General features: G+C 36.3%; 1 protein-coding gene across 2 annotated transcripts in view; it reads right to left on the bottom strand.

Moving 5' to 3' along the window:
* The window catches only part of si:ch211-39f2.3, a 47,118-nt gene extending 31,465 nt beyond the window's left edge, over positions 1–15,653 (bottom strand). For both annotated transcript variants that reach the window (XM_087276848.1, XM_087276849.1), the window contains exons 1-11: positions 15,586–15,653; positions 12,472–12,554; positions 8,808–9,197; positions 8,646–8,723; positions 6,320–6,724; positions 4,055–4,441; positions 3,860–3,949; positions 1,224–1,604; positions 1,041–1,097; positions 405–779; positions 253–306 (exon numbers count right to left, since the gene is read on the bottom strand). In XM_087276848.1, coding sequence (XP_087132974.1) covers positions 253–306; positions 405–779; positions 1,041–1,097; positions 1,224–1,604; positions 3,860–3,949; positions 4,055–4,441; positions 6,320–6,724; positions 8,646–8,723; positions 8,808–9,197; positions 12,472–12,520 — 2,266 coding nt within the window. In that variant the 5' untranslated portion in view covers positions 12,521–12,554; positions 15,586–15,653. The remainder of the gene's footprint in view (positions 1–252; positions 307–404; positions 780–1,040; positions 1,098–1,223; positions 1,605–3,859; positions 3,950–4,054; positions 4,442–6,319; positions 6,725–8,645; positions 8,724–8,807; positions 9,198–12,471; positions 12,555–15,585) is intronic.
* Between the last annotated feature and the right edge of the window lie 11,935 nt (positions 15,654–27,588).

Below are 27,588 nucleotides of genomic sequence, written 5' to 3'. Positions count from 1 at the left end.
AAATAAAAACTATATATAATAATAATTCATAACCAATATAGGTCAGATGGCACCACATAGAGAACAACAGAAATGCAAGCCTGTAAACAATTCTGGATACACTACTTTTAGGTTTTGAACTGTATTCAAATACTTTAAGAAACCTAAAAAAAAAAAAAAACTTTAACCTTATAAAATAATAATAATGATTAAAAAAATCAACCAATCAATTTAAAAAAAATTGTGTCAAAGGAGAACAGAACATTACATTACCAGTTGTTATGGTCGGTGGTGTGACAGTTATATTGTTGGTACCATTGCTGAGTTCTGAAAAGTTTTTGGTGAATATTAGATTAATACTTATTTTTTGTAAAATAAATCAAAAAGACACTTCTACATACATGAATAAATGTAAACATATTTACCTGCACAGTATGCCGTAGAGCAGAACACTGGGTTTTTGAACTCATACACATAATAATTGCCAGGGCAGGCTTTCACTTTCATGGGATCAAATATAAAATTGCAGCAGTCACCGCTCCAGTGGCCACAGACATCTCGGGTGACCACTCCATCTTCAACTTTTGGATGTTGACCATTTAGCCACAGTGGAGCAACGGTGCCACATCTAAATTGATCAACACAAGTCTCTGGCATCTGAGCATTTTGACCATTGAGGAAGAGACGATACCAGCCAACCCAAGTCGAACTAGCATCACAATTGATTGAATTTTGATTTTCTATTGCCCTCCATGGATCATCCAGGGCTGTGTAGTTGTAGCAGGGGTCAATCTGGAAAGCTGGTGTTTAAAAAATGTACATAAAAATATATAAATGCACAGACACTATGTACTGAAATATAATATAATTATGTAATGATATAGAATATTGTATATATATATATATATATATATATATATATATATATATATATATATATATATATATATATATATATACATACATACATACATATATATATATATATACATACATACATGCACACACACACACACACACACACACTTACAGTCAGCAGAGAGCACAACATTCTAACTTACCAGCTAAGGCAGTCTGTGGAATCGGAGTTGAAACACTGATACTAGTATTCCTGACATCTGTAAAATAAATACATGAATAAATGCACACACATATATAATGAAATTAATATGCAAAAAGCAGATAGATTTTCTAGCAAATCTCATATCATTGTGCAAACCTGTCTGTCAAATGCAAACACATACCTGCACAGTAGGTCCCATAGCAGAAACCAGGGCTGACAAATTCATAGACGTAGTAATTTCCTGGGCAAGCTTTCACTCTAATGGAATTAGACTGGAAAGCGCAGCAGTCGCCCCACCAGTGACCACAGACAGCTCGAGTCACCACTCCATCCTCAATTTGTGGGTGTGGACCATTTAGCCACAGAGGGGCATGAGTGCCACAGCTCAGCCGATCAACACACGTGTCGGGCATGTGAACGCTTTGGCCATGGATGAAGAGACGATACCAGCCGTTCCAGCTGATGTATGTGTCACACCGTAGATCAAAGGTGAATCGATTGTCTGTGGCTCTCCAAGGTTCATCCAACACGGTGTAGCTATTGCACGGGTCAAACTGGAGTGCTGCGAATGCACAAAATGAGATATTTTTGTCCACTGCCATGTATTAAATTCTCAGAACTGGCAACACTGTCTAGTTATGCACCACCTCAGAATAAGTGTAGAGGCTTTTAATATGAGTAAAACAAAAACGCGACCTAACAACCAGGGATTTCAAAATGAAATAGGCATAAGTAAAAAATAAACATGTTAGAACCTGCTATTAAAATAAGTGAAAGGTTTAAAGTTCTGGGGGTTTTTGCTAATCGCTAGTTTTAACCACGGTCTAGAACTAGTCATTCATTCATTCATTTTCTTGTCGGCTTAGTCCCTTTATTAATCCGGGGTCACCACAGCGGAATGAACCACCAACTTATCCAGCAAGTTTTTACGCAGCGGATGCCCTTCCAGCCGCAACCCATCTCTGGGAAACATCCACACACACATTTACACACACTACGGACAATTTAGCCTACCCAATTCATCTGTACCGCATGTCTTTGGGGGAAACACCCGGAGGAAACCCATGCGAAGGCAGGGAGAACATGAAGACTCCACACAGAAACACCAACTGACCCGAGGTTCAAACCAGCGACTTTCTTGCTGTGAGGCGACAGCACTACCTACTGCGCCACTGTCTGGCCCGTAGTACTAGTCAACACAGAAGAACAAGTCCAAAATAATAGGCTATTCATCTATAGGCTAAGTTCGTAAATAAGTCAGCGTTTTGACGAGGAGTAACATTAGTTCAAAACATATCTTATATCTTAATTTATTAGTTACATGTAAAAAATGTTATTAACCGAGGTAATAATTAATCCAAACGGCCAGCTTAGAATGTCGACCACATAAAAGTTGAAGACTGTTTTACCTCCAACCTATAAATGAGACCTCAAGCACATAAAGTTACCAAATAAATACAACTGTGTATTGTATACAAATTAAATTGAGCATATTAAAAACATAAAGGCTATGATAACAATATGAATAGTTAAAGCTAGCCAATATCTAACACTGCTAATGACTTATAGCAAAAGTAGCTATAGCAAATGCTGTATTGCATTATGTTAAAACGACAAGTGAATGCAGTCTATGAGAAAAAAAAGTAAACTGGGGAGAGCAGGGCACAAGGTAACACTTTTATGTCTTGGTTAAATAAGGAACAAAGTAATAGGGTTAGACAAACCATATATTTATTTTTACCAATAACAAACAAGACTCTCTGCAAATGAGCACTGGTTGTATTATTAATGTGTTATGGTTTCTGTGCAGTATTGCCAAAAGTGCCAGGAGTATAAATTACGATTTACCTCACCTGCTGGGCAAGTTGTGACATAGGTTACAGGGGGCTGGTTGTAACACTTATAAAGGCAGATTTACCACAATTAATTTAAATTCAGTTTACTTTAAATAGTAGCTATATTTCCTCAGTAATTGTCTCATTTCTTTTTTATTGTTACATAACACAGTGTATTTATTTATGTATGTGTTTATTGGATAAACACATTTGAATCTATTTGCATTGTTAGCCATTTATCCATTATACAACGCATTTATTTACATTATTAGCAATATTTTTTATTTTTAAAAACATTTTTATTTTAAAAGGTCTCAACATTAGACTCAAAATTATATATATATATATATATATATATATATATATATATATATATATATATATATATATATATATATATATATATATATATATATATATATATTTTTTTTTTTTTTTTTTTTTTTTTTTTTTTTTTGTTTTGTTTGTTAGTTTAGTTGGTGTCCAACAGTGTGTGGCTTAATTGTAACTCCCTGCTACAACTAACCCCGCTGTGTCATGTTTTCCTCAAAACTGGCTAGCAGTCACTGTGTTTTTTACATATTTCAAAATGGTTTAATCTTTTAGTCTAGACTTTTTAAAATAAAAAAAAATAGTAACTATAATAAAAAATAATTTTATGCTGCAAAAATGGCTTCTCCTGTGTTTCTCATCCAAATTTCACCAAACTTTTTGAATAATTGGCAGGAAGACGTCTGCTGACATTGTGGTGAAAACCATGGAAGCATGCCATGGTTAATCCTGGGAAAATAACTTAAAACTCTGTGTTACATTTAACCCTGCGTTACTTTGTGCCCCACGGTCCCCTACACCACACACTCAGCTTTAAAAATAAAACCTATTGTGGTGGTGGTGATAATGATGATGAATAATAATACAACAACTTAAGTGTAATGTAGTAGAAACATCAAATAGTTATGTTTTAAAAAGTACAATACTATACCCTGATAGGAATCAGTAGTGGATTCTACTGGTATTATTGCCAGCTCTGTTGTAGATGGCATTGTAGTTGGGAAATTTATACTTCCGACATCTAAAGGAAAAAAAAGTTTAGATTACAACCTGTCATTTTAATCACAACAAAAACTGTTAAATAAAGTCCCAAATCAACCCCTATATGAAGAACACATGTGTTTACCTGCACAATAAGATGAACACTGTTGTGGCTTGACAAACTGATACACATAATAATTTCCTGAACAGGCTTTGACTTGTATGGGATGAGATCTGTAACCACAGCAGTCATTCCAGGTGGGACTGCAGACTTGTCGGGTGACCACTCCATCTTCTAGACTTGGGTGGGAGCCATCAAGCGAAAGTGGGTGAGGAGAGCCACACATACCAATTTCAACACATGAATCTGGCATCTGGACACTCTGACCATTGTAGAAGAGCCTGTACCAGCCATTCCACTCAACATTATAGTCACACAGATTACTACTGTAAAAATGATCAGTGGCTCTCTGAGGGTCATCCAGACTGGTGTAGTAGTGGCAGGGATCAGTATTTGGAGGGCTGAATGGAACTATAGTGAAAATATAGAGAGTGTATTATTTGTATTGTGGAGTTAACAAAAAAAAAAAAAGCTGTGCAGCAAGTTGCCTTACAGTTTTAATTTTAGTCAACTTTTGTGTGCTGTTATGATATGGTGACACTAAGGGCTGCAACAACTAATGGATTAAATCAATAAAAATCGACTACTAAAAGCGTTGGCCACAAATTTCATAATCGATTAGTTGTGCCGCGCAAGACGGTGACGTTTGATTATTAAAAAACACTTCAGTTCAGCGCGGAGCATAGTGAACACGGTCTCTTTCACGCACTGATACAGAGTTCGCCGCCTCATAGACAGGGATGAGCAGGAAGGGAGTTCAACAGCTGGGTAAAACACTACAGAATCCTACTTCTGTTCCGTTTTGAAGTGAGGACTGTAAAGTCCCTGGTGCTGATGTTTTACTCATTATGCAGCTTGACAAGCATGACAAGTAAGTGTTAGCTCATTTACCTTAAGAGCGGCAACTGAGAAAATCAAACCGAGCTTTGGGTCGATGTATGGCGCTAATGAGTCAGCGAGCTTGCGCTGAGCTCTCAGTAAGGGACCGTTGGAAAAGTGCCTTTTTTTTCTTTTTTTTAAACAAAACCAACTTAACCCCGCTGAGAAAGACGTGTCATATTATCACAATTATGCAGCGTTATAACCGTCTAATGCTTAATTTATGTTTTAGACATGTAAACGCATACTAGTAGAAAAATAAATCTACCCTGCTGAAAAATCCAGCTTAAACCAGCCTAGGCTGGTTGGCTGGTTTTAGCTGGTTGACCAGCCTGGTTTTAGAGGGGTTTTGGCCATTTCCAGGCTGGTTTCCAGCCATTTCCAGCCTGGTCTTAGCTGGTCAGGCTGGAAAATGACCAGCCAAATCCAGCTAAAACCAGCTTGACCGGCCTGGTTAAAGCTGGATATAGCTGGTTTTGGCTGGACTCCCAGCTTGGCTAGGCTGGTCAAGCTGGTTTTAGCTGGTCATCTCCCAGCCTGACCAGTTAAGACCAGGCTGGAAATGGCTGGAAACCAGCCTGGAAGTGGCCAAAACCCCTCTAAAACCAGGCTGGTCAACCAGCTAAAACCAGCCAACCAGCCTAGGCTGGTTTAGGCTGGATTTTTCAGCAGGGTAGAGTTTGTAAAAATCACAAGAAAGTCTAACAATCCATTCAAATGTAATTTGCCGATGTGTTTTATTCATATCAGATACATATATTGAAAGTAACTATAGAGTTGAATCTGTTCTTCTCTAAGTTCACCAGCCACTTACTTGCATGTATTTGGGGAGTAACTGGTGAATTCATGGGCTGAATCCTACGTGTTCTGCTTTTTATGAATGAGGCAAATGTGCGGCCATAAGTAGACATGGCAGCGACCATCTCGTGTTATAGATCACGATCACTTACACATTTATGTGAACTGTTTGAAACTTCTGTTTGAGATTATATCTCATTAAGATTATTTTATTTTCTTAATACACAAATACTTGTTTTAAGCAAACAATCACTTCATTTTGAGATGTTTTCTGAAAAAAAAAAAAAAAAAAAACAAGACATAATTTCTTATGCTATTCCATGTGTCTAGTATGTATCTTGACTTAAAAATATTTAGATATTTGGATTGAAAACAGGGCAGAACTATTTAGTTTTTTTTATTTTATTATTTTTTTTATTTTATTATTATTATCTTTATTATTATAACAGCTCAGGGATGAGCTTTTTTGAATAAAAATTTATGCTTTTCTTCTATTTTTTAAAATCTGATTTATCAATTGATAAAAAAGAAAAAAAAAAAACTCGACCGATTAATCGATTATCAAAATAACTGTTGCAGCCCTAGTGACACTACAATATATGTCTCTGTTACCTGCACAGTATGTAGGCACTGGGATCGATAGCTTTGGTTTTATTAGCTTGTAGACATAGTAATTTCCAGGACAAGCTTTGACTTGGATTGGGTCGGATTGATAGGAACTGCACTGTTCGTTAACAGAGCCGTAGACATCACGAGTAACAACTCCATCTTCTAGATGTGGATGTGAACCACCAAGCCACAGAGAAGTAAAACCTCCACATGACATTGAGCTGAAACACCACTCAGGCATCTGAGCGCTCGATCCATTAATGAAGAGTCGATACCAGCCCTGCCATGCAACACGAGTGTCATCATATCCAGAGATAGATCCATACAAAGGCAAGTAATTGAGCGTGCTTCTCCAGTAATTGTCAAGAACGTTGTAGCTGTGGCATGGATCATGACCCGTTACGTCAGCTGAGGAGATAAAAAAAAAGTTACTTTTTAAAACTCTTTGGTGTTAGTGTAAACTAACTTGTATGGTTTATTCTGACAGAAAATAAATACTAAAAACATAACTGAACATTTCACTTAGGCTACTATGTTGAATCTGGGGAAGTTCAAAGATGCTAAAGCAGACAAGTTGTGTGGTTAGAGTCCAAACTAAGTGTCTGAGAGTGGGTCAAAGAGTGGCGTGAGCTGGAAAAGGCAGGCTAAGAGATTTTGTAAATGTATTGTAATTCTACACAGATCTGTTGTGTAAGTGAGAATGCAATAACGACTCACTTTGGTTCAGGATTGATTTGTTCTTTTAGGAGGCAATAAGATTATTTGACAAACTTTGAACTTTAGAATTTAGCACATTTTTTCACAATAACAAACATCTACACTACACACTTACAGACAGGTAATATGTGATTTAATGTGTTTGCCCATACAATGGAAGCTAACTGTTTGGTTATCTGTTTAACATTTGAAAAACTACAATGTAACAATCAGGACAGGCAACTAAAATGCTCAGAATGGTATGTCAGGTCATATTTACAAAACTTCTATTGAGCTTTAGCAAATATAGCTGCTTGTTGCTTTTATAAACTGTTATTCCAGATACAGTAAAATCTAATTTATTAGCCCATCTTTGAAATCTTTTGTCTTTTTAAAATAAATATTTCCTAATTGATGCTTTAAAAAGCAAGGGCACTTTCACGATTTTTCCTATAATATATCTTCTTGAGAAAGTCTTATTTGTTTTAATTTGACTGAAACAAAAGAAGTTTTTAAAACTACAGTTGAAGTCAGAATTATTAGCCCCCCTTTGAAAGTTTGTTTCTTTTTAAAATATTTCCCAAATGATGTTTAACAGAGCATGGAAATTTTCACATTATGTCTGATAATATTTTTTTCCTTCTGGAGAAAGTCCTATTTGTTTTATTTCGGCTAGAATAAGAGCAGTTTAGAATTTTTTATGAACCATTTTAAGGTCAAAATTATTAGGCCCTTTAAGCTATATATTTTTGATAGTCTACAGAACAAATGATCATTATACAATAACTTGCCTAATTACCCTAACCCGCCTAGTTAATCTAATTAACCTAGTTAAGCCTTTAAATGTCACTTTAAGCTGTATAGAAGTGTCTTGAAAAATATCTGGTAAAATATTATTTACTATGACAAAGATAAAATAAATCAGTCATTAGAAATGAGTTACTTAAACTATTGTGTTTATAAATGTGTTGAAAACATCTTCTCTCCATTAAACAGAATTTTTATTTTATTTTATTTTATTTTTTTTTTTTTTTTTTGGGGGGGGGTAAACAGGGGGGCTATTAATTCTGACTTCAACTGTATTTTAGGGTCAATATTATTAGCTCCTTATTTATTATTATTATTATTATTTTGGACTGACTATACAGAACAAACCACAAAGGTCCAAAGACTTGACTAATTAACATATTTAAGTCTGTAAAATGCACTTTAAACTGAATACTAGTATCTTGCAAGATAACAAGTAAAAAAAATATTTTATCATTATGGCAAAGACAAAATAAATTAGTTAGTATAAATTACTTACTGTAATAAAGAAGTTACTTTGCTACTAACACTTTTATGTTTAAAATTATGTTAAACTTGTCTGTCAAAAATAAATTGAGAAATATTTTAAAATAAACAAACTATCAACTTTGTAATGAAGCTTTGAATGTCTGTCATTATATTTTACAGTCATTTCCTTATATTTAATTGTAAAAGAGCTAAAAAAAAAAAAAAAGTTTTCATCAATAAACTTACACTGCAAATTTTTCAAATTTAGAGTTTTGTAACAAGATATAATTGAGCACTATTAACCATGCCACATATTTCTGTGAGTGTGATACATATTTAGTAATATTTAGCAACCTACACATTGATATATTATTAGCTGGTCTTGGAGTTGTATTAACAGCTGGACTGGGAGTTGTCTGTGGAAGTGTGTTGATGTCTATAAAAAGGGAGAAAAGACATTAATGAAAACTAAACTTCAGAAAATATGCACAACTTCTAAAAATTGAGAAAAACACAGTACCTGTGCAGTACGCTGAACACCCATATTGTGGCTTCAGAAGTTCATAGACATAGTAATTGCCTGGGCAAGCTTTGACTTTGATGGGAGTGAATCTGTCAACACAGCAGCCGCTCAAAAAATTGGACCCACAGATATGTATGGTTACCACACCGTCCTGTACCCGAGGGTGAGAACCATTGAGCCACAGGCTGATGTCTGTGTTACAGGTGCCTCCACTAACGCAGCTCTCTGGCATCCGGATGTCCAATCCATTGTAGAAAAGTCTGTACCAGCCATTCCAGGAGAAAGAGTCATCGCAAATGTACAAGCCATATTGATCTGTGGCTCTCCAGGGACGATCCAGAGATTCATAGTTGTAGCAAGGATCAGTGGTGACATTGCTTAAAGCATCTTTTATAAAAAGGAAAGGATTGTTGGTGAAAAAGCAACAGGTGTCTCATTTAAAATAACAGCAAAAAAAAAATATTATTAATCACACTTTTTTTTTTAATTAATCATGAATAATCATGAAACGCCGTATTTATTACAGAAATAAAAACACAGGCATGTAAGTGCCATTTGAATTTCAAAACAATCAAAGCCAATAACAAACAAAAATGATTTCCATGTTGGATTCTGAGCGGACTACACACACACACACACACACACACACACACAGAGAGACAATGTGCGTAGTACAGTGGACCCAGTGGGCGTGGGAGGGATCTCTTCAGATTCATCAACACTTATGATCGCGTTCATCAAATTTGCTTAAACTAAGCGTTCTAAAGTATGGCTGTCTTTTACAAGCAAGGATTCTGACACAGCAATGTCAAACTTATGAAGTGTGAGGGCTTATGGAAGTAGCATAAAGGCAGAGAAATGGGCTGCCTTTGACAGGTTGAGACTTCATCTGCCACTTTCACTACAGTACATTTACATGGACACCAATACTCCGCTTTTTTGATTAAGATAATACTTATTAAGAGTCTACCATGTAAACAGTGATTTTTGATTACCCTAAAGGATCACGCGAGTCCCGAAATGCAGAGGTTTTTCTTTCTGTTCGCCATGCGGTATCAAATTCCTTTAAAACATCCTGAATGAAAATATGCTGAATGAAAGTGAACTGCTAAACTGCAGTTAAAGTCTAAAGATTAAAAATTAAACACCTGAAATTGCTTCTGGAGGAATCGCAGAAAAACCTGGTAATGCTACATTAATTGTTTCATACTGAAACTTTCTTTCTAAAAGCGCGTCCTTGGTCTTATCCAAATTTCTTTGCACGTTAAACACATGCAGGGCCGGAGCAAGCTGAACTGGCGCTCTAGGCAAACGGCAATTATGCCGCCCTCAACTCGAAAGTGAAAAATAAAGTGACCGGTTTGCTCACTATTCTGCTGCTCAAGGCGGCCGCCTAGGTCCCCTCTATGCATGCACCACCACTGAACACACGTCGGCCACAACAGAAAATAAATTTTAAAAAACTGCAACTCGTTTTCGCGTTAAATATTTAAAATTAAGCACGTACGTTACCGCACTAATTTTGACAGCCCTTAAATATATATATATATATATATATATATATATATATATATATATATATATATATATATATATATATATATATATATATATATGTATATATATATATGATAGCAGTTCAATATTCATAGCAATTTGTAGCGCCTTTTCACCCTTTTGTATTACTCAGCAGATCAATAAACTCTATATAAATACAAATATTGAAGCTGTTAGATGACATAATGTACTTTTGAGGATTTTTAAGGTGAGAATGTAGTTGTTTAGATTGAAACTATGCAGTTTACTTATAAGGATAGTGCCTATTTTAAATATTTATAATTTCGGAGAGTCAGCACATCAGCGGCCATCAGTCTGTCATATTTAGCAGAGCAAAGACGGTTGACGTTCCATCACAAGATGGCAACAGAGACCGCATAATAAACTACAGCTGAACAAATGATTACAGAACAAGAAAGTAACATTCTAAGTCGATCTCTCTTTTTTATGTTGTAGTGCTGTATTTATACCTTAGTAATATGGTCGTGTTTGCGCTGCTTTGGTTTTTTCTGGGTTAATTATTGTGATCTCCCGATTGCAACAGAGAAAAACTGGGAAATCTCTGTAGACTGATGTCTATATATCTTAAAATGTGAGCAAAATCAGCTGTTTTGTCATCACTTTAGACATTATGCAAAAGAATCATTCAAATACTAGTTTTGAAGTGACGTTTCTGAAGTAGCAACGGTTTCTGCTGTTCTGACGTTAGCAGCAGATGTGAATGAATGGCGGAAGAATGAGGTTGAACACCATGAATAATGTGAAATTTACCGTCAGCCCCATAGACGCTGCATTACAAACATCTCGCAAAGGGGTCATTTGTTTTATGTAATTTCACGCAAAGATTATATAATACTAATCCTCAAAATATTCAAAACTTGTAAGGATTTAAGATTATGATGACCGTTAAACGAGTCATAAAAGTCTTGTGAAAAGGGTCCATTTTAATGATTTCTCACTGCATGTGCAAATACTGCTGTTGTAGAGTCAGTGCATTTTAATAGGGTTTTAGGTGACATACTGGAGTTTTAGGTAGTTGTTCAGACTTCAGATATTAAGATTAATTTAAAGGATTAGTGTAATGTTTTGTGAAATTGAGATTAATACATCAAAGCTGAATAAATAATCGTTCCATTGATGATGATAGAATACTTAGAATACTGATAGAATACATCAAGCTGACATATAACTATTTAAAATCTGGAATTTGGGTGAAGGAATTTTAAGAAAATCACATATGTATATATTACCACATATTTGAAGTGCAAACAATTACATTTGCACCTAAAAGCATTATGTGACACTACAACAGCAGTATTTGCTAAACTATGGTAAGTTTAGTCTTCTGTCATGACACTTGCTGAGGAATGACACTTGCTGAGCTATCAGCTGGTTTGACACTTTAATTTTAACATTTGTTCTAGTGATTCATTCATATACTGTAAAACATATGAAGAATTAGTCACAACAGCATATGTTTTTAATTTATTGTAACTTATTAAACTAAGTTAATCATGTTCTAACTTAATTTTACAAAGCCGTTTTGAGTCAGTTTAACATAATATAAGTTTAATGGACACATAAGATTAAAATTATTTAGCTTACAAATGTAAGGCAACCGGGATTTTTTACAGTGTATGGAATGTATAGGAACTAAAATCCATTGAACTTTTAGCTACCTTAATCTATTTCAGACTCTTTGAATGAAGTGTATTGTTGGTTTACATGATAAACATTATGAAAATGATAATTAACATGACAAAAAAATACCCCAAAAAAGAAGTTATTTTTTTTATTATGTAGACAAAAAAAAATGCAATATTGAGAGAAGCGATGAAAAAGAAAGTAATTTTATTACTGAAAGATACAATCTAATCAGTTCAAACCACACTTCAAGGAAACAAATGCCGGATAATTCTGGTTTCTACAGATCTTTCTAGTACAGATACATATTTTGGGTGCCGCAATATCTTTTACATCTGACTGATCTTGTATTGGTGTGCAGTCAATAACGCTTTACATTTAAAACTTATTTTGCAAAATGATGACAAAATTACTATTACTAAATAAAATACTTTTATTTTTAATGACATGAAACTCTTACCATTAACCAACAGGAGTAGTGACACACACAATGAGATTGGAAACCTCATTGTGGCAGACTGCTCCTGGAGACGTCAGAGTGATCTGTAGAAATGAACACAAAATACATAGACAAATGCATTAAAGGTCAAGATTTTAAGAATGTATTAAAAAGTATCTCTCTTTTCACTGGCATTAATACAGCCTGTGAAAAAGTAAAGTAACGGTAACAGTTTTTTAAATTTTTAATTTTAAAATGTATTCCAGTGATAGCAGAAGATTTTAACAGGCAGTATTCTAGGTTTCAGTGTTAAATCGTATTACAGTTTTTCTATATTGGTTTGGCTCATTTCTTGAAACACGAATTACTTTTATTACATTTTAAAACAACATGAACAAACATCCAAACCACTTGGCAATTGTTCACAACAGACTTGATTTTCTCATTCATCTGATTAAATTGCAAATTTCTAAGTACATCTTTGCAAATGATTAAGTACAGGTAGCCGCCATTTAGCACAATTTCCAAGTGAATAGATCTTGTTGATCTAAACTGATTTGTTGATTCTCAGTTTTAATGATTGTTCTCTCCAAAATATGTCAGTGTCATTTCATTGTACAAGTCATCACATGTACAATAGTCTTTTCAACTGTCAAAATTAGTCAAGACCATAATACCATGAATACCATTCATGAATCGGTGGAACATTTGATGCGTTTATTACAGCAACTGACAGTCAGGTAAAACTAGATCTTGACTAACAAAGGAGAAATATATTACAGTATATTTTGTTTTATTCTGATGTATGGGAATTACTTTATGTGTGTGATTGATAATGGTTACAATTTCCTTGGCAGTATGAGTGCAATGTGTGATGTCAAACTTTGAAGGCTACTCTTAAACTAAAATCCTTTTTTTTTTTTTTTTAAATCTTATAAATTAATTGTATTTAGTATTATACACAATTGCATTCTGTCAAAAGACAAAAAAAAAAAAAAAAAAACAAGTAGAGTAACCATTTCCAAAAACTGGGCTAAGACTGAAGGTTATGAGGTATATTTCCATGGTCCTCTGCGATAGTGACAAAACAATGAAACATTTTGACTTGAAGTGCTTACGCAATGCCAAAGGGACAAAGGATTTTGGTGGCACTGACTGTTTACAGTTTTTCTCTTTTGGTTTGGCTCATTTCTTGAAACAGAAAGTACATTCTCAAAGCAACATGGACAAACCTCCAAACCACTTGGCAATTGTTCACAGTATAATTGAATTTCTCATTAATTTCATTAAATATCTAAGTACATATTTGCAAATGATTAAGTACAGATAGCCTACATTTAGCACAGTTTCCAAGTTAATAGATCTTGTTGATCTAAACTGATTGTTAATTCTCAGTCTAATGGTTGTTCTCTCCAAAATACGTCAGTGTCATTTCAATGTTTAAGTTATCACATGCACAATAGTCTGTTCAACAGTCAAAATCAGTCAAGAGCATAATACCATGAATACCGTACAGTAGGTGAAACCTTGGAACATTTAATTACAGCTTATTACAGCTATTTATTCGTTTTGCTCTGATATATGGAAGTTACTTTGTGTTGGGTTGATCATTTGAATAAAAAGGTGTTTCCATTTTCTTGGCAGTATAAGTGCAGTGTGTAACGTCAAACCTTGGAGGCTACTCTTACCGTAAAATCCCATTTCTTTTTTCAGTTTTATACACAATTGTATTCTGTTAGCTATACAAAAACAGTACAGTAACCATTGTCAGTGAAGGACTGGGCTAAGACTGTAAGTTAGACATGAGGGATATTTTAGTGGTCCTTTGCCATAATGACAAAACATTTCCACTTGCGGTGCTTACACAATGCTAAAAGGACGAAGCATTTTGGGGTCACTGACTGAGTAAATGAGAAGGAATTTTAGTTTTGACACATGAGTGAACTGTTTTGGGAAAGGTATGAGCTTTTGCAAGTGAGCTATAGTGTTCTGCTAAACCAACACAATCTCACGGAAATTCGTAACTTTTTCATTTAGCGGCTAAGTCGTATGAATTCTTACGATCTATTTCGTACAATTTAGTACGATTTGCTTATCTCCCAATGACGGTTGGGGTTAGGGGTGGGGTTAGGTGCCACCCCTCTTTTTTAAAATCGTACCATTTCGTATGACTGAACTCGTACGAATTTGTACGAATTAGCCACTAAACTGGCAAAACGTAAAATACTTTTCTCGTGAGATCAGGCTGGCTAAACTGGAACACTGTTTTGCCAAATGATCGTAGAATTTTGAGAATGTAATTTCTGTTTCAAGAATGAGTCAAACCAAGGGGGAAAAACTGTAAATGAGAAGGAAATTTAGTTTTGACACACGAGTGAACAGTTTTGGGATATTTATATGAGACTTTGCAAGCGAGCTATAGTGTTGTGCTAAACTGTAAGACCGTTTTTACAAAGCAATTTTATAGTGTTGATAATGTAATTCCTGTTTCAAGAAATGAGCCAAACCAGATGAGAAAAACTGTATTTTATCTGTACTATATGCTCTATAAATAAATACAGCTTTGGTGAACATAAAAGACTTTTCAGAAAAGAAAAGAAAAGAAAAGAAAAGAAAAGAAAAGAAAAGAAAAGAAAAGAAAAGAAAAACATATTTGTGAAAGTACTTCACTAAAACCACTAAATTGTCAAAAAAAAAAAAAAAACAATCAGCTTTTTCTAAAAGCCTCCATGACATCAAAATGTGACACAAAAGAAAAACAGAAGTTTTATATCTTGCACAAAGTTAAAATGAAAAAGAATTTGAGAATGTGAAATTAGTTTTATAGTTATCGTTATATTAGTTATACTTAAGCTTTTACATACACACACACACACTCACACACATATATATGTATATAAATCATAATTTAAATTGCCAATAGTCTTTTTTTCCTCTTAAATTTACCCAAACTGCTAAGTTCTGTATAAAAATGCAACTACTGTAACTAAACAGTGCATACATTTACTAAAATGTTCATAGGTATACTAATTGAGGTGTTAATACTACTACTATTAATAATTATAATAATATGCAGAATAAAAACATTCTATAGAAAAAGTATAGTCAGATGAGATGAACGAGTAGTAACTTCACCTGAGTTGCTGCTGCAGAGTAAATCAGAATTATTCTCTCTTCATCAGTTCAACCAGAGCACAATGAAGCTAAACTGAACGTTTAATGAGTATTATTGATAAATGTGGGTGGGCCATTACGGGTAACCATTCTCAACAATAACTTTAAACCAGTTTTTCCTTTAGTTGAATGCATGGCATGCTGTGTGTTTACTTGACTTTAAATGCTCTTACTTCCTTGTGATTTTGAAGGAACAGAATCTAGTCACGTAGAAACCGTATACAGTGTCTATCTAGTATTTGAATTTTATAGTTATTTCATCATTTAGCAAGAAAGTCTGCTATATAAAGCACACAATTTTACAGTTATTTTCTGTGTGAACATTATTTTTTTACAGGAATAAAAAGCAGAATACAATACAAGCACACCATCCATGTATTGCAATGTCTTTAGATACAGTTTTAATCAAACATATATCTGAACAAATTACACATGCACATCAAAAATGTTAATTTACTCATATTTTGTAATACGAGACACAATTCATTATAAATAGTCTAATGCAGATTGTTCAGAGGGTTTGTATTTAATATACAGTATAAAATAGCTGCTAATTTACTATACAGTTTAAAATAGCTGCTAATTTACCATAAAGTATACAGTGGATTAACTATACAGTTTAATAAAGCTGCTAATTTCCTATAAAGTGAATTTACTATACAATATAATAGAGCTGCTAATTTAGTATGCAGTGAATTTACTGTAGACTATAACATAGCTGCTAATTTACTATACAGTACATAGCGGATTTGCTATAGAGTATAAAAGCTACTAATTTATTATACAATATACAGTGAATTTACTGTAGAGTGTAAAATTTTTTCTTTACATAATATAGCTGTGCTACCATACAGTTTACAATAGCTGCAACTTTACTATACAGTGTACAGTGGATTTACTACATAAAATAATAAAGCTGTTGATGTACTATACACTATAATAGCTACTAATTTACTATACAGTATATAGTGGCTTAACTATACAGTATATTATAGCTTATAATTTTCCATACATTCTGTAGCCGATTTACTATATAGAATAACATAGCTGCCAATTTGCTATACAATATATAGTGGTGTTACTATAGTTTAAAATAGCTGCTAATTTACTATACAGTATACAGTGTATTTACAATATAGTATAATAGCTAGTAATTTACTATACAATATTTAGCAGATTTACTATATAAAATAATATAGCTGCTGATTTACAATACATTATATAGCGGCTTTACTATACAGTTTAAAATCGCTGCCAATTTACTATACAATATACAGCAAATTTACTATAGAGTATAATATAGCTGCTAGTTTACTATACAGTTTATTGAGGTATTACTATAGTTTAAAATAGCTGCTAATTTAATATATAGTAGACAGTGGAATTACTAGAGTATAATAGAGCTGCTAATTTACTATACAATATACAGTGGATTTGCTATACAGTATAATAGCTACTAATTTTCTATACAATATAAAGCAGATTTACTATATAGAATAATACACCTGCTGATTTACTATACACTATAATAGCTACTAATTTAATATACAGTACATAGCGGATTTATTATACAGTATAAAGCAAATTTACTATAGAGTATAAAAAAGCTGGTAATTTACTACACAGTATATAGTGGATTTAATATACAGTATATAATAGCTGCTAATGGTGTATACTTTTCAGTTTTGAAGACAAGCATCTTCTAGAAAAACGAAAACCATCCTGTTCACACAAAAATGGTGTTAACATAAGTGCGAGTGCTGTTCTGTTGAGCTTAAAAATTGGCTGACATGATAAAAGCAAAGCTTAAATGTCAGAAATATGACACTTAGTAACGCGCTGGAGAATGAAAAACTTGAACAAAGCATGTGTCATCTGTATGACTGCTTACAAAGTACTACCTTCCAAGAATGCTGCAAATCGACTTTAGCGTAATGATGGAGATCTGCTTTAGATAGCTGTCATAATTGATTGTGTGCGGTTGACCAGGAAAGAGATTATATTGAAGAAAGAGAAAGATATTGTACTGATGTGTCCTTGCTGAACTGCTTTCCTTCTGTCAGGTGATGTTTAATAAGCATTGGTGGTCAAGAAATAAATGCAACAATGGTTCCCCAGCTGTAGAGAAACTTCAATGCTATGTGGAAAACTTTCACTATGGGGGAAATTTCGTCAGCCAATCATCTGAAAGAGTACTAACAAAAGCCAGTTACAATCATTTGTGCTGTATAAAGATGCCAGCCGTGTATGGCAGAGACATCTTTTCGCTTTCAGACCCTAACACTACTGAGAGAGTCTTCGATTCCTCCAACTTCCTGAGAGAGAGAGAGAGAGAGAGAGAGAGAGATAGAGTGAACGAGAAAGCTGCCGGTGTTTGACAGGATGTTTCTCCTGATCGCAGAGTGTGTCATACGCAGTGGCAAACATTCAAACTGGGTCCGTTCTCCCTTGCCTGGGCATCCTCTGGGTCTAGTTCTTCTAGAGCGGTTTATATAAGGAGAAAGTTTCCTAACAGAGCAACACGGTCATGCAGCGAGTCTTTTTCAAGATGTCGTTCCAACCTTACGAATCTGAATGCGGTGGTTCCCTGTCCCCGGATGATGGGCGCGAGCACTGCATTGCATGTCTGGGGGTCCAGCATGTTAATGCTGTGCTCCCGGGCCATGCATGCCCTCACTACAATTGAATGTCTGTTGCGCAGCTAAAATTGTGGCTCACTTTTGCAAAAGGGCGAACCACCCCTGTTGTCACACGCAAGTCAGATGGCCCTTGGGCAGATCTGAGGGCCGTCATTATCTGACGAGGATCCGGACCCGCTCCCTCTCTCCGGGGTTATGAGCGAGACGTTGGATGTAGAGGCAGATATGGCTGTGCTTTCCCGGGTCGCTTCAGCTGTGGGTATAGGGTTGGTTGATCCCCCAGCCCCACGGCTGGACCGACTAGATGGGTGGTATGTGGAGGCCAAGAAGAAGGCACAGCCTTCTAAGCCTCCCCGCCCCCTTCTTTCCGGAAGTGCACAGTAAGCTCATGCAGTCTTGGAGGGCACCTTTCTCTACCTGTTCTGCATGTGCTTCTACTCTCACTACCCCCCCTGACGGTGGAGCAGCCAGGGGGTACGAGACGATTTCCCAGGTAGAGCGTGCCATTGCGGTCAATTTATGCCTGTATGGTGCCTCTTCCTGGCGCAGTCAGCCTCATCTCCCATCCAAGGCATGCAGGTTATCTGCGTCCCTCTGGGGCAGAGCCTACACAGCCTGTATCAGCGCTACCAAGCGCAGGCGTTGTCCCAGCTGCACAAGTATCGCTCCGACCTAGGCTTAATGCATGAGCTTCCACACCACAACCAACTATGCTCTGCGTACAAGTCAGCTGCACGTGCCCTGGGAAGGCCGATGGCCACAATAATGGTCGAGGAATGCCACCTCTGGCTAAACCTGGCTGATATGCGTGTCGTTGATAAGGTTCACTTCCTTAACGCACCCATATTCCAGGCTGGCCTTTTTGACAACACCTTTAGTGAATTCAGCCAGGAGTTCATTGCAGTGAAGGAGCAATCGAGTGCGATGGGTCATCTATCAGCAGGCCTGTAAGACAACTCCCCCCATCGAACCATCTACCTCAACTGCTCCTCGCCGTGGGCGCCTGCGGACCATGAAGCATCTTTCAGACAGGCCATCAGGAGAAGAGGAAACTTACTCTTTCCACGGCTTTAAAGCATCAAATGTCATTTTTTAACGCCAGACTGCTGGCCTTCCAGCCGGCTGCCACCACAATCGCAATAAAAGACCATCTTTCTTCTGACGGTCTGGGATGCTATGTGTTGGAAGACGGTCTCCCTTCTTGCACACTCTCAGCCCCCTCTCAGGACCCTGGGAAGTAGGTTAGAGTGAATCTCTTGCCTTTTGCTCTTCCGCGGGACCCCAGCGCCCTTCTACTCCGCTGGAGCGCCAATGATCATACCGATGATGCTACTTGCGCGAGCTCTGCCAGCCTAGTTAGCGATGCCCAGCCCATCACAAAGGCTTATTTGCACGATCAGACTCAGCTACACGATTCAGTTTGCCAAACAGCCTCACAAGTTCACAGGCATGTATTTCACCAGGGTCAGCCCTTGGCTTGCGCGAGGAGATTGCTGTTGTCTTGGCAAAGGATGAAATCGAGCCAGTCCCTCCAGCCAAGAGAAGGAGTGGGTTTTACAGCCCATACTTCATTGTGCTCAAAGAGAGCGGTGGGCTACGGCCAATCATAGACCTGTGTGTATTGAACCGCTGTCTGCACAAGTTGCCTTTAAGAATGATCACGCAGAGGCACATCCTCTGGTGCATCCGTCCTCAGAATTGGTTTGCAGCAATAGACCTGAAATACACATACTTTCATGTATCCATTCTTCCACGTCACCGCCAGTTTCTGCATCTTGCATTGGAAGGTCGAGCTTGGCAGTACAAAGTCCTCCCCTTCGGGCTCTGTCTGTCTCTGTGTGTTTTTAACAAGCTTGTGGAGAGTGCCCTAGCACCGCTTCGGCTCGCAGGCATCCGCATACTCAATTATATTGACGACTGTATGATTTTAGCTCACTTGCAGGATCAATTGATTATGCACAGAGATAGGGTGCTACAGCATCTTGACAGGTTGGAGTTTCAGGTCAACCGAGAAAAAAGCAAGCTCGATCCCGAGCAGAAAATCTCTTTTCTTGGGTTGGAGCTAGATTCGATAACCAGGACAGCGTGCCTCTCCCGAGAGCTGATGCTGACCTGACTGTGGTCTCTCTAAAATTATTTCAGAGGCTCCTGGGACATTTGGCATCCACAGCCGCTGTCACGCGGCTAAGATTACTCTATATGCGACAGCTTTAGCACTGGCTTCACGATTGGGTCCCCAGTCACACATAATACGCAGGCACGCACCGGGTGACTGTCACTCCATTGTGTCGCCACGCCCTCACAGACTGTTTCTACAGGCAGGAGTGCCTCTAATCCAAGCATGTCATCGTCTCGATAAATACTTCCAGCACAGGCACCGATCAAGAGAGTCGGGGACCTGGAGGCATTTCCTGTCAGTGATTCATGTATGGAGTTCGGGCTGACTTTCTCTCACGTGATCCTGAATCCATAGCCTGAATATGTAATGTAATGTGAATTATATAGTGCATTTATTGTGAATGGCCACACACCCAAAGCACTTCACAATCACAAGGGGGGTCTCTCCACACCCACTTGGATGATGCGACGGTAGCCACAGGACAACGGCACCTGTGCATGCACCACACATTAGCTATAGGTAAAGTGGAGAGAAGGTGATGAGATGGGGATGATTGGGAGGCCTTGATGGGTAAGGGCTGTTCGAGGGAATTTGGCCAGGACACCAGGGCCGGGGCCACTTAAGAATCAGGTAATTTAAAGTGTAATATTGTGTGACAACAAAAACAAAAAAAATATATTAAACATAAACATTAATGAATAGAAATCTTTCATTAAAAAAAAAATGTCACACATTAATACCAAATCAATATAAAATTGGGGCTGGAGGGGGCTACCAACTTTGTGTGAACAGTTTGGAGATGACATCTTCCATATAATTCATCACTGTATTGCACAAATCAAGGTCCCTAAAGAGAGAGATGAACTTGGTGTGGAGGAACTTGACTGGCCTGCACAGAGTCCTGACCTTTATCTAACTGAACATGATAACAGACATTATGAGGCCTTCTCATCCAACATAAGAACTTGACTTAAGAAAAGTCCTTCTAAAAAACTAGTCAACAATTCCCCATAAACAGACTTGTAAATTGTGTGGAAAGAGTTGAAACTCTTTTAGATTAGATTTAACCTTGTTTTCATTACATTCAAGGCACCTAAATGCATTTTAGTACTCGATACATGTACAAGTTATAAGTGCAATCAAAGAAAACTAAGGGTAATATTTACAGATAGGTGTACTATGAACATAATAAACAGTAAAGGCACAAATCTGACAAACCCTATTTAAGCCTTTTAAGATAAACCCTATAAGAGATTTTATTGACATTGGGGCTGAGCTATTGCTTTAAATATTTCAACCCCGAAGAAAATAAATCACCATATATTTATTAGGAGAATTCATGTTTTTACTGAACAAAAAGTAAGACTCCAACTTGTAGAGAACAATTAGCATCCTTCATGGCCATATGCATACACAGAGCAAACTGACAGTTGTCAGCAAACAAACTTCTGCAAAAATTCTGCTTGTTCAGCTTCACATTCACACTAAATCAGAAAATCAGGCATAATGACAGGGAATCATCCAGATCCTGACATGTGCCTTGACCAGCAGGACCATCAATTCTGCTGAAACACTGCAAAAAAGGAGACTGTGATGCATTTGCAAACTCTAAGCAGCAAATTAGTTTCATTATAAGCCAACTTGAACTAGTTTAAACAGCATTTAATCATAAATCCCGAAAAAGAAAGAAATGATTAGTATTTAGGTCATGTTAGCTTTTGTTTTTGGCTCTGTGCAAACAAAAGCGCACATCAGACCTGTTCTGTAAGATTATTTTACAGTAAATGCATTTATGTGCACTTCCTGGAAAAAGTACAGGGTTAGACAAAGCAAGAAATGTTAAACAATAGATTCTTGGTCATGCCACGTTATTACCCACTTAAAGTAGTAACTAAACACAATATTTATCTGTAGAGCAGGACAATAAAGTGTAACTGCTTTTGTCATTAGCTGTTTGTGAAAGTTACCTTTGCCAAGGGCACTGACACAACCATTTATCATGACAGACCCTGGCTTTTGTACTTTTTGCTGGTAACAGTCTGGATGATCCTTTTCTTCTTTGGTCCAGAGCACACAACGTCCATTTCACCCAAAACAATACCTGAAATACAGATTCATCTCACCACGGTGTGATAGTCCATCCCAGATGCATCTGTAACAAATGGGATATTTTTTGTTTTTCTTCTGTTGCGCTCAACAAACAACCAAGTGAACAGAGAAGGGTCTCATGACCTTAAGGTTAACTTCACACCTTTCTCCAAATTTCAAGAGGTAAATTATTGACCCTTAAGCATGACCAAATAACCAGAGAAGGATCTCCGGACCTTAAGGTTAACATTCTCCAAATTTCAGGAGATAGAATATTGACTCTAGATAATCATGCTGATACTACAAACCTCAAATTTGCGCTTTACAATAAAAAATAATGTGCACCTAGCTGAGAGAGAAGGTGGGCCTGATCAACTCAATCTACTCTCTTACCTATTAGGCCGACCTTTGGCCAGCACCCAAATTTTGACTATAAAGGTGAGGGTTTCTTGCTGGAACATAGGAAGCTCAGTCGTGGGATAAGTGCATATCGCATTCTCGGACACACGTGTTGGTTTTCCAATGTGACTGCAACGGGCTCCCCAGTCTTTGAAGAGGAAAATGATGGCACGTCTATAAGGTTGTATATACTTGTATCAAATTGCTTAAAGGTTTCATTATCTGTCTTTCATTCATGTAATCTCATCTTTATTTCGCATTACAAGCCTTTTATGCAATTTTTTGTATTTTGATTAATGATGTTCATGAGTATGATTCATGATTATAGAAAATTATTGTGATAATTGATATCAACTGTGTGTACCAGCAATAAACAGTTGTATTGCTTGATTAGTGTGGTGTATGGACCGTTATTGGTGCCTTCTCTTGTTGATTAGCACCACACTTGTCTCACTTGCATAAACACAAACCATACTAAAACCTTTTTGGTATGCTGAAACATTTTACATACTAAAATTTGGGGCATACTAAAACAGCATCCAAAGCCAGATGAGTCAACATAGCTTCTGGACACTGTTAACATAGGGCTTTCTATCCGCACAATACAGTTTTAACTGGCATTTGTGGATGTTACTACATTTTGTGGCATTTGACAAAGGTCCTGAGAGCATGTGGTGATATGGTGATAAATAAATGAGGATTCTTGTTGCAGTGCTGCCTGAGAGATCGGAGAGATCACACTGAAATTCCTCCAGATTCCTTGAATCTTTTAATTTTGTAATGCAATGCTGAAGGTGAAATATTTAAACTTTGTCCTATCTTTCTTTGAGGAAAATTGTTTTTAAACATTTCAATCCTTTTCTCACATATTTTTGGAAAACTAGTGATCCTCAGCTCATCTTTGCTCCTAATCTATGGATGCTTCTTTTGTACCAAATCATGATCACAATCACCTGTTGACATCACCTGTTTCAAATTACACCATAAAGCTGCAGCCACACTGGGCTTTTCCTACCATAGACTTCCATTCATACGCACGCGGATGCGTCAGACCGGAAACGCAGGGTCATGCGTTAAGTTTCGCAGGTCACTACAGTGCAAAGTTCAAGCTTTGTGAACTCTGATCTGCGAAATTGCATCACTTGACAGCGTGAGAGCGATCGAGGATCAAAACATGACCTCTCTGGACAGAAATTTAAACTATGGAGCAATCGCTCGCTTTTTAAATGTCTAATAAGCTTGTTTAATCCCGCCCCTTTTCGCAGCTCCGTACGACAGAATTTTGCACACACAAACTCAAGTGTAACTGCAGCTTTATTCAACCAAGCCACCTGCTTATTAGCCCTAAACTTGATCCACTCCCAACTTTTTTTTGGAATGTGTTGCAGGTCTGAATCACAGGAAATGATGTATATTTAACATGAATTTAAGTTGACCAGACAAAACATGAAATATTTTGTGTTCATATTGTCTGCAATGAAATACAAGTCAAAGTATTTAGAATTCAGAAATTTAGAAATCACTACTTTCTTTTTTTTATTTGTGTTTTCCATACTGTCCCAGTTTTTCTGATTTGGAGTTGTACCAGAATAATAATTGACAGTTTTACTCACGCATATCACTGCACACAATAATAACAAAAAAGCATTTTTTTCAATGTTTTAATGCAGTTATTAAGCTACGTGATCTGTTGAGATAAAGTCAAAGATTTGTTTTTCCTTTTGCACACTGATTAATGTTTTGTTAAATGTGTTTCCAGCATTGTATTAAAAAATAAATTATGGTCCCACTTTATATTAAGTGGCCTTAACTAATATGTACTTACATATGAAATAATAGTTTGTTACAATGTACTTGTTGTGTAAATACATGTATTTACTGTGTACTCATGCTTGATTAAATACCTGTATGTAATTACATCTGTAATTAACTTTTGTAATTCCATTTGTAAATACACTGTTGACCATCCCTTAAACCTTAACCCACCCTTAAACCTACCCATACCACCAAACCTGTTCATAACCCAACCCCTATCCCAACTCAAAAGCCCCACAAGTGTTCTCAAATACATTATAAACACAGTAAGTACATTGTATTTTTTTTATAAGTACATAGTAGTTAAGGACACTTAATATAAAGTGAGACCTAAATTATATAGAGTAAATATTTTTACAAATTTTAAGACTTTATGCACATACTGGAAATTCCATTCTGATTTTCAAAATGTGCATATACATATGCAGATAGAAATATAGCAAATGTCATAACTCCTAAGTGGAGCAGCAAGAGAGTGCAATTGCACGGATGAACAATGTTCAACAAAACCAACCACAATGCAGACTATCAGTAACGCATCGCTGCAAGCTTCTTGGAAGTTTTTAAATCTTCCGTTTCTTTAAAGAAAAACAAAACAAAACAGTACACCCAATGGTCTATTACACGTAGACCATTTAACAATACATCTGAGATCCAGAATGTACGGAATGTAGATCACATGACTTACTTGAAAATTAAGCTTGATTTCGCCATTACAGACTTTTCCTGTTCAACTGGGAACTCAAAGGTGTAAAGTATCAGTAAGAAAAATCAGGATCTCATGTTTAACCACGAGTCAGCAAAATGCTTTCACTGGTTTTAACAAAAAAAAAAAAAGGATTTTCACAATGAGAACTCAGCAAGATTCAAAAAGAAGCAAATGTAAAGTAAAAAAGCCTTCCATACTCAAATGGTGGCATTTTTCTCCCCATACCACTTTTTCACACAAACCTTCAGTAAATAGAGTCAATATAATGGAGTTCATTATACTAGTAATAATGACGCTTTTAAATGAACATTGCATTAATAAACAATAAACATTAGTTTAATAGTATTTATTAATCTTAGTTAAAGTTAGTTTCAATAAATCATGTTACATATGTTAACATTAGTTGATGCACTTTCATTAACAAGAAACTCATTCATTCATTCGTTTTCTTGTCGGCTTAGTCCCTTTATTAAAAAGGAGTCGCCACAGCGGAATGAACCGTCAACTTATCCAGCAGGTTTTTACGCAGCAGATGCCCTTCCAACTGCAACCCATCTCTGGGAAACACCCACACACATTCACACACACACTCGTACACTACAGACAATTTAGCCTACCTAATTCACCTGTACCGCATGTCTTTGGACTGTGGGAGAAACCCGAGCACCCGGAGGAAACCCACACGAGAAGACATGCACCCACACGCAGGGAGAACATGCAAACTCCACACAGAAACGCCAACTGAGCAAAGGCTCGACCCAGCGACCTTCTTGCTGTGAGGCGACAGCACTACCTACTGCGCCACTGCCTCGCCTAACAAGAAACTACACAAAGCAAAAGAAAGTAAAAGTTTTTATAATGTTAAACATGCTTCAAAACTGTTCAACCAAAAACATTAAGCTGCATAGTTTTAGTTAACAAATAATATTATAAAATCAGCATTTCAGAATGATTTTGAAAGGATTGTGTGACATTTGAGTCTACACAAACCAAAAATAACAGTTTTATTTAAACTAAATTATCCCAGTTGTTTAATAAAATGCAGCCTTGTTGAATATTACAGCTTTCTTGAAATATACATGGTCGGCACCATTTACCAACAATATCTAGTCTAAATCATATTGTTTGTAACTGGTGCAGACTAGATGAGGTGACACCTCACCTTACCGGTTTTCGCCTCATACAGCAAGAGAGACAATGGCATTCAAGTAATTCACACTATTATTGCCCTTAAGCTGAATATTAACTGTAGCTATCATTAATTTAAAAATATTCATTAAATAATACAGAAACAAAAATGTAGTCTACATTACATCATTTAGCTCAGGTCAGAATAAAAAAAATAAATAAAAAAACACAGACATCCCTTGTCACCACTATATCCTTAATCCTTGGGTGAAGACTATTGAGCCACAGACTGTGCTCTGCAATACAGCTGTATTCACTAACGCAGCTCTCTGGCATTCGGATGTCCAGGCCATAGTAGAAAAGTCTGTACCAGCCGCTCCAGGAGAAAAACTCTTCACAAATGTCTGATCCACTTTCATTTGTGGCTCTCCAGGGACGATCCAGAGGTTTATAGTTATAACCAAATCTGCACTGATGTTGTTGAAAGTAAGAAGAAAAAAACAGTTTTTCATTGAGACTGATGATTATAGCATTTTTTAACTGCATGTGCTTGAATACAATGCATTGGTTGTGTTCATTGAAACACTGCGGTTTAATTTTTATTGACTGGCTAAAAGTAGGCACATTTTGCGATAAGGTTAAAATAGTATAACATATAAATGCAACTTTTCTTAAGTTAAGGAATTTCTACCTTTAAATCCATCTCAGCGGGAATCAACATTTAACTTTTTTCATCATCCTGTTTGTCATTACTTTTATTAAATATAATTTTTTTGATTATTTTAATAAGTATTTAACTATATATATATATATATATATATATATATATATATATATATATATATATATATATATTTTTTTTTTTTTTTTTTTTTTTTTTTTTTTTTTCTGGAGAAAATCTTATTTGTTTTATTTCGGCTAGAATAAAAGCATTTTTTTAATTTTTAAAGACCATTTTAGGGTCAAAATTATTAGCCCCTTTAAAGGGCCATGAAACAAATGTACACTGAAAGAGTACACTGAAAGAGTACTGCTGACCACACAAACTATAACTTTGCCATCTGAAT

Source organism: Danio rerio, chromosome 12 (assembly GCF_052040795.2).
Source record: "Danio rerio strain M-AB ecotype USA chromosome 12, GRCz13ab, whole genome shotgun sequence".
NCBI classification, from domain to species: Eukaryota; Metazoa; Chordata; class Actinopteri; order Cypriniformes; family Danionidae; genus Danio; species Danio rerio.
Note: the sequence above shows the minus strand (reverse complement) of the source record. Positions and strands in the feature narration are given on the sequence as shown.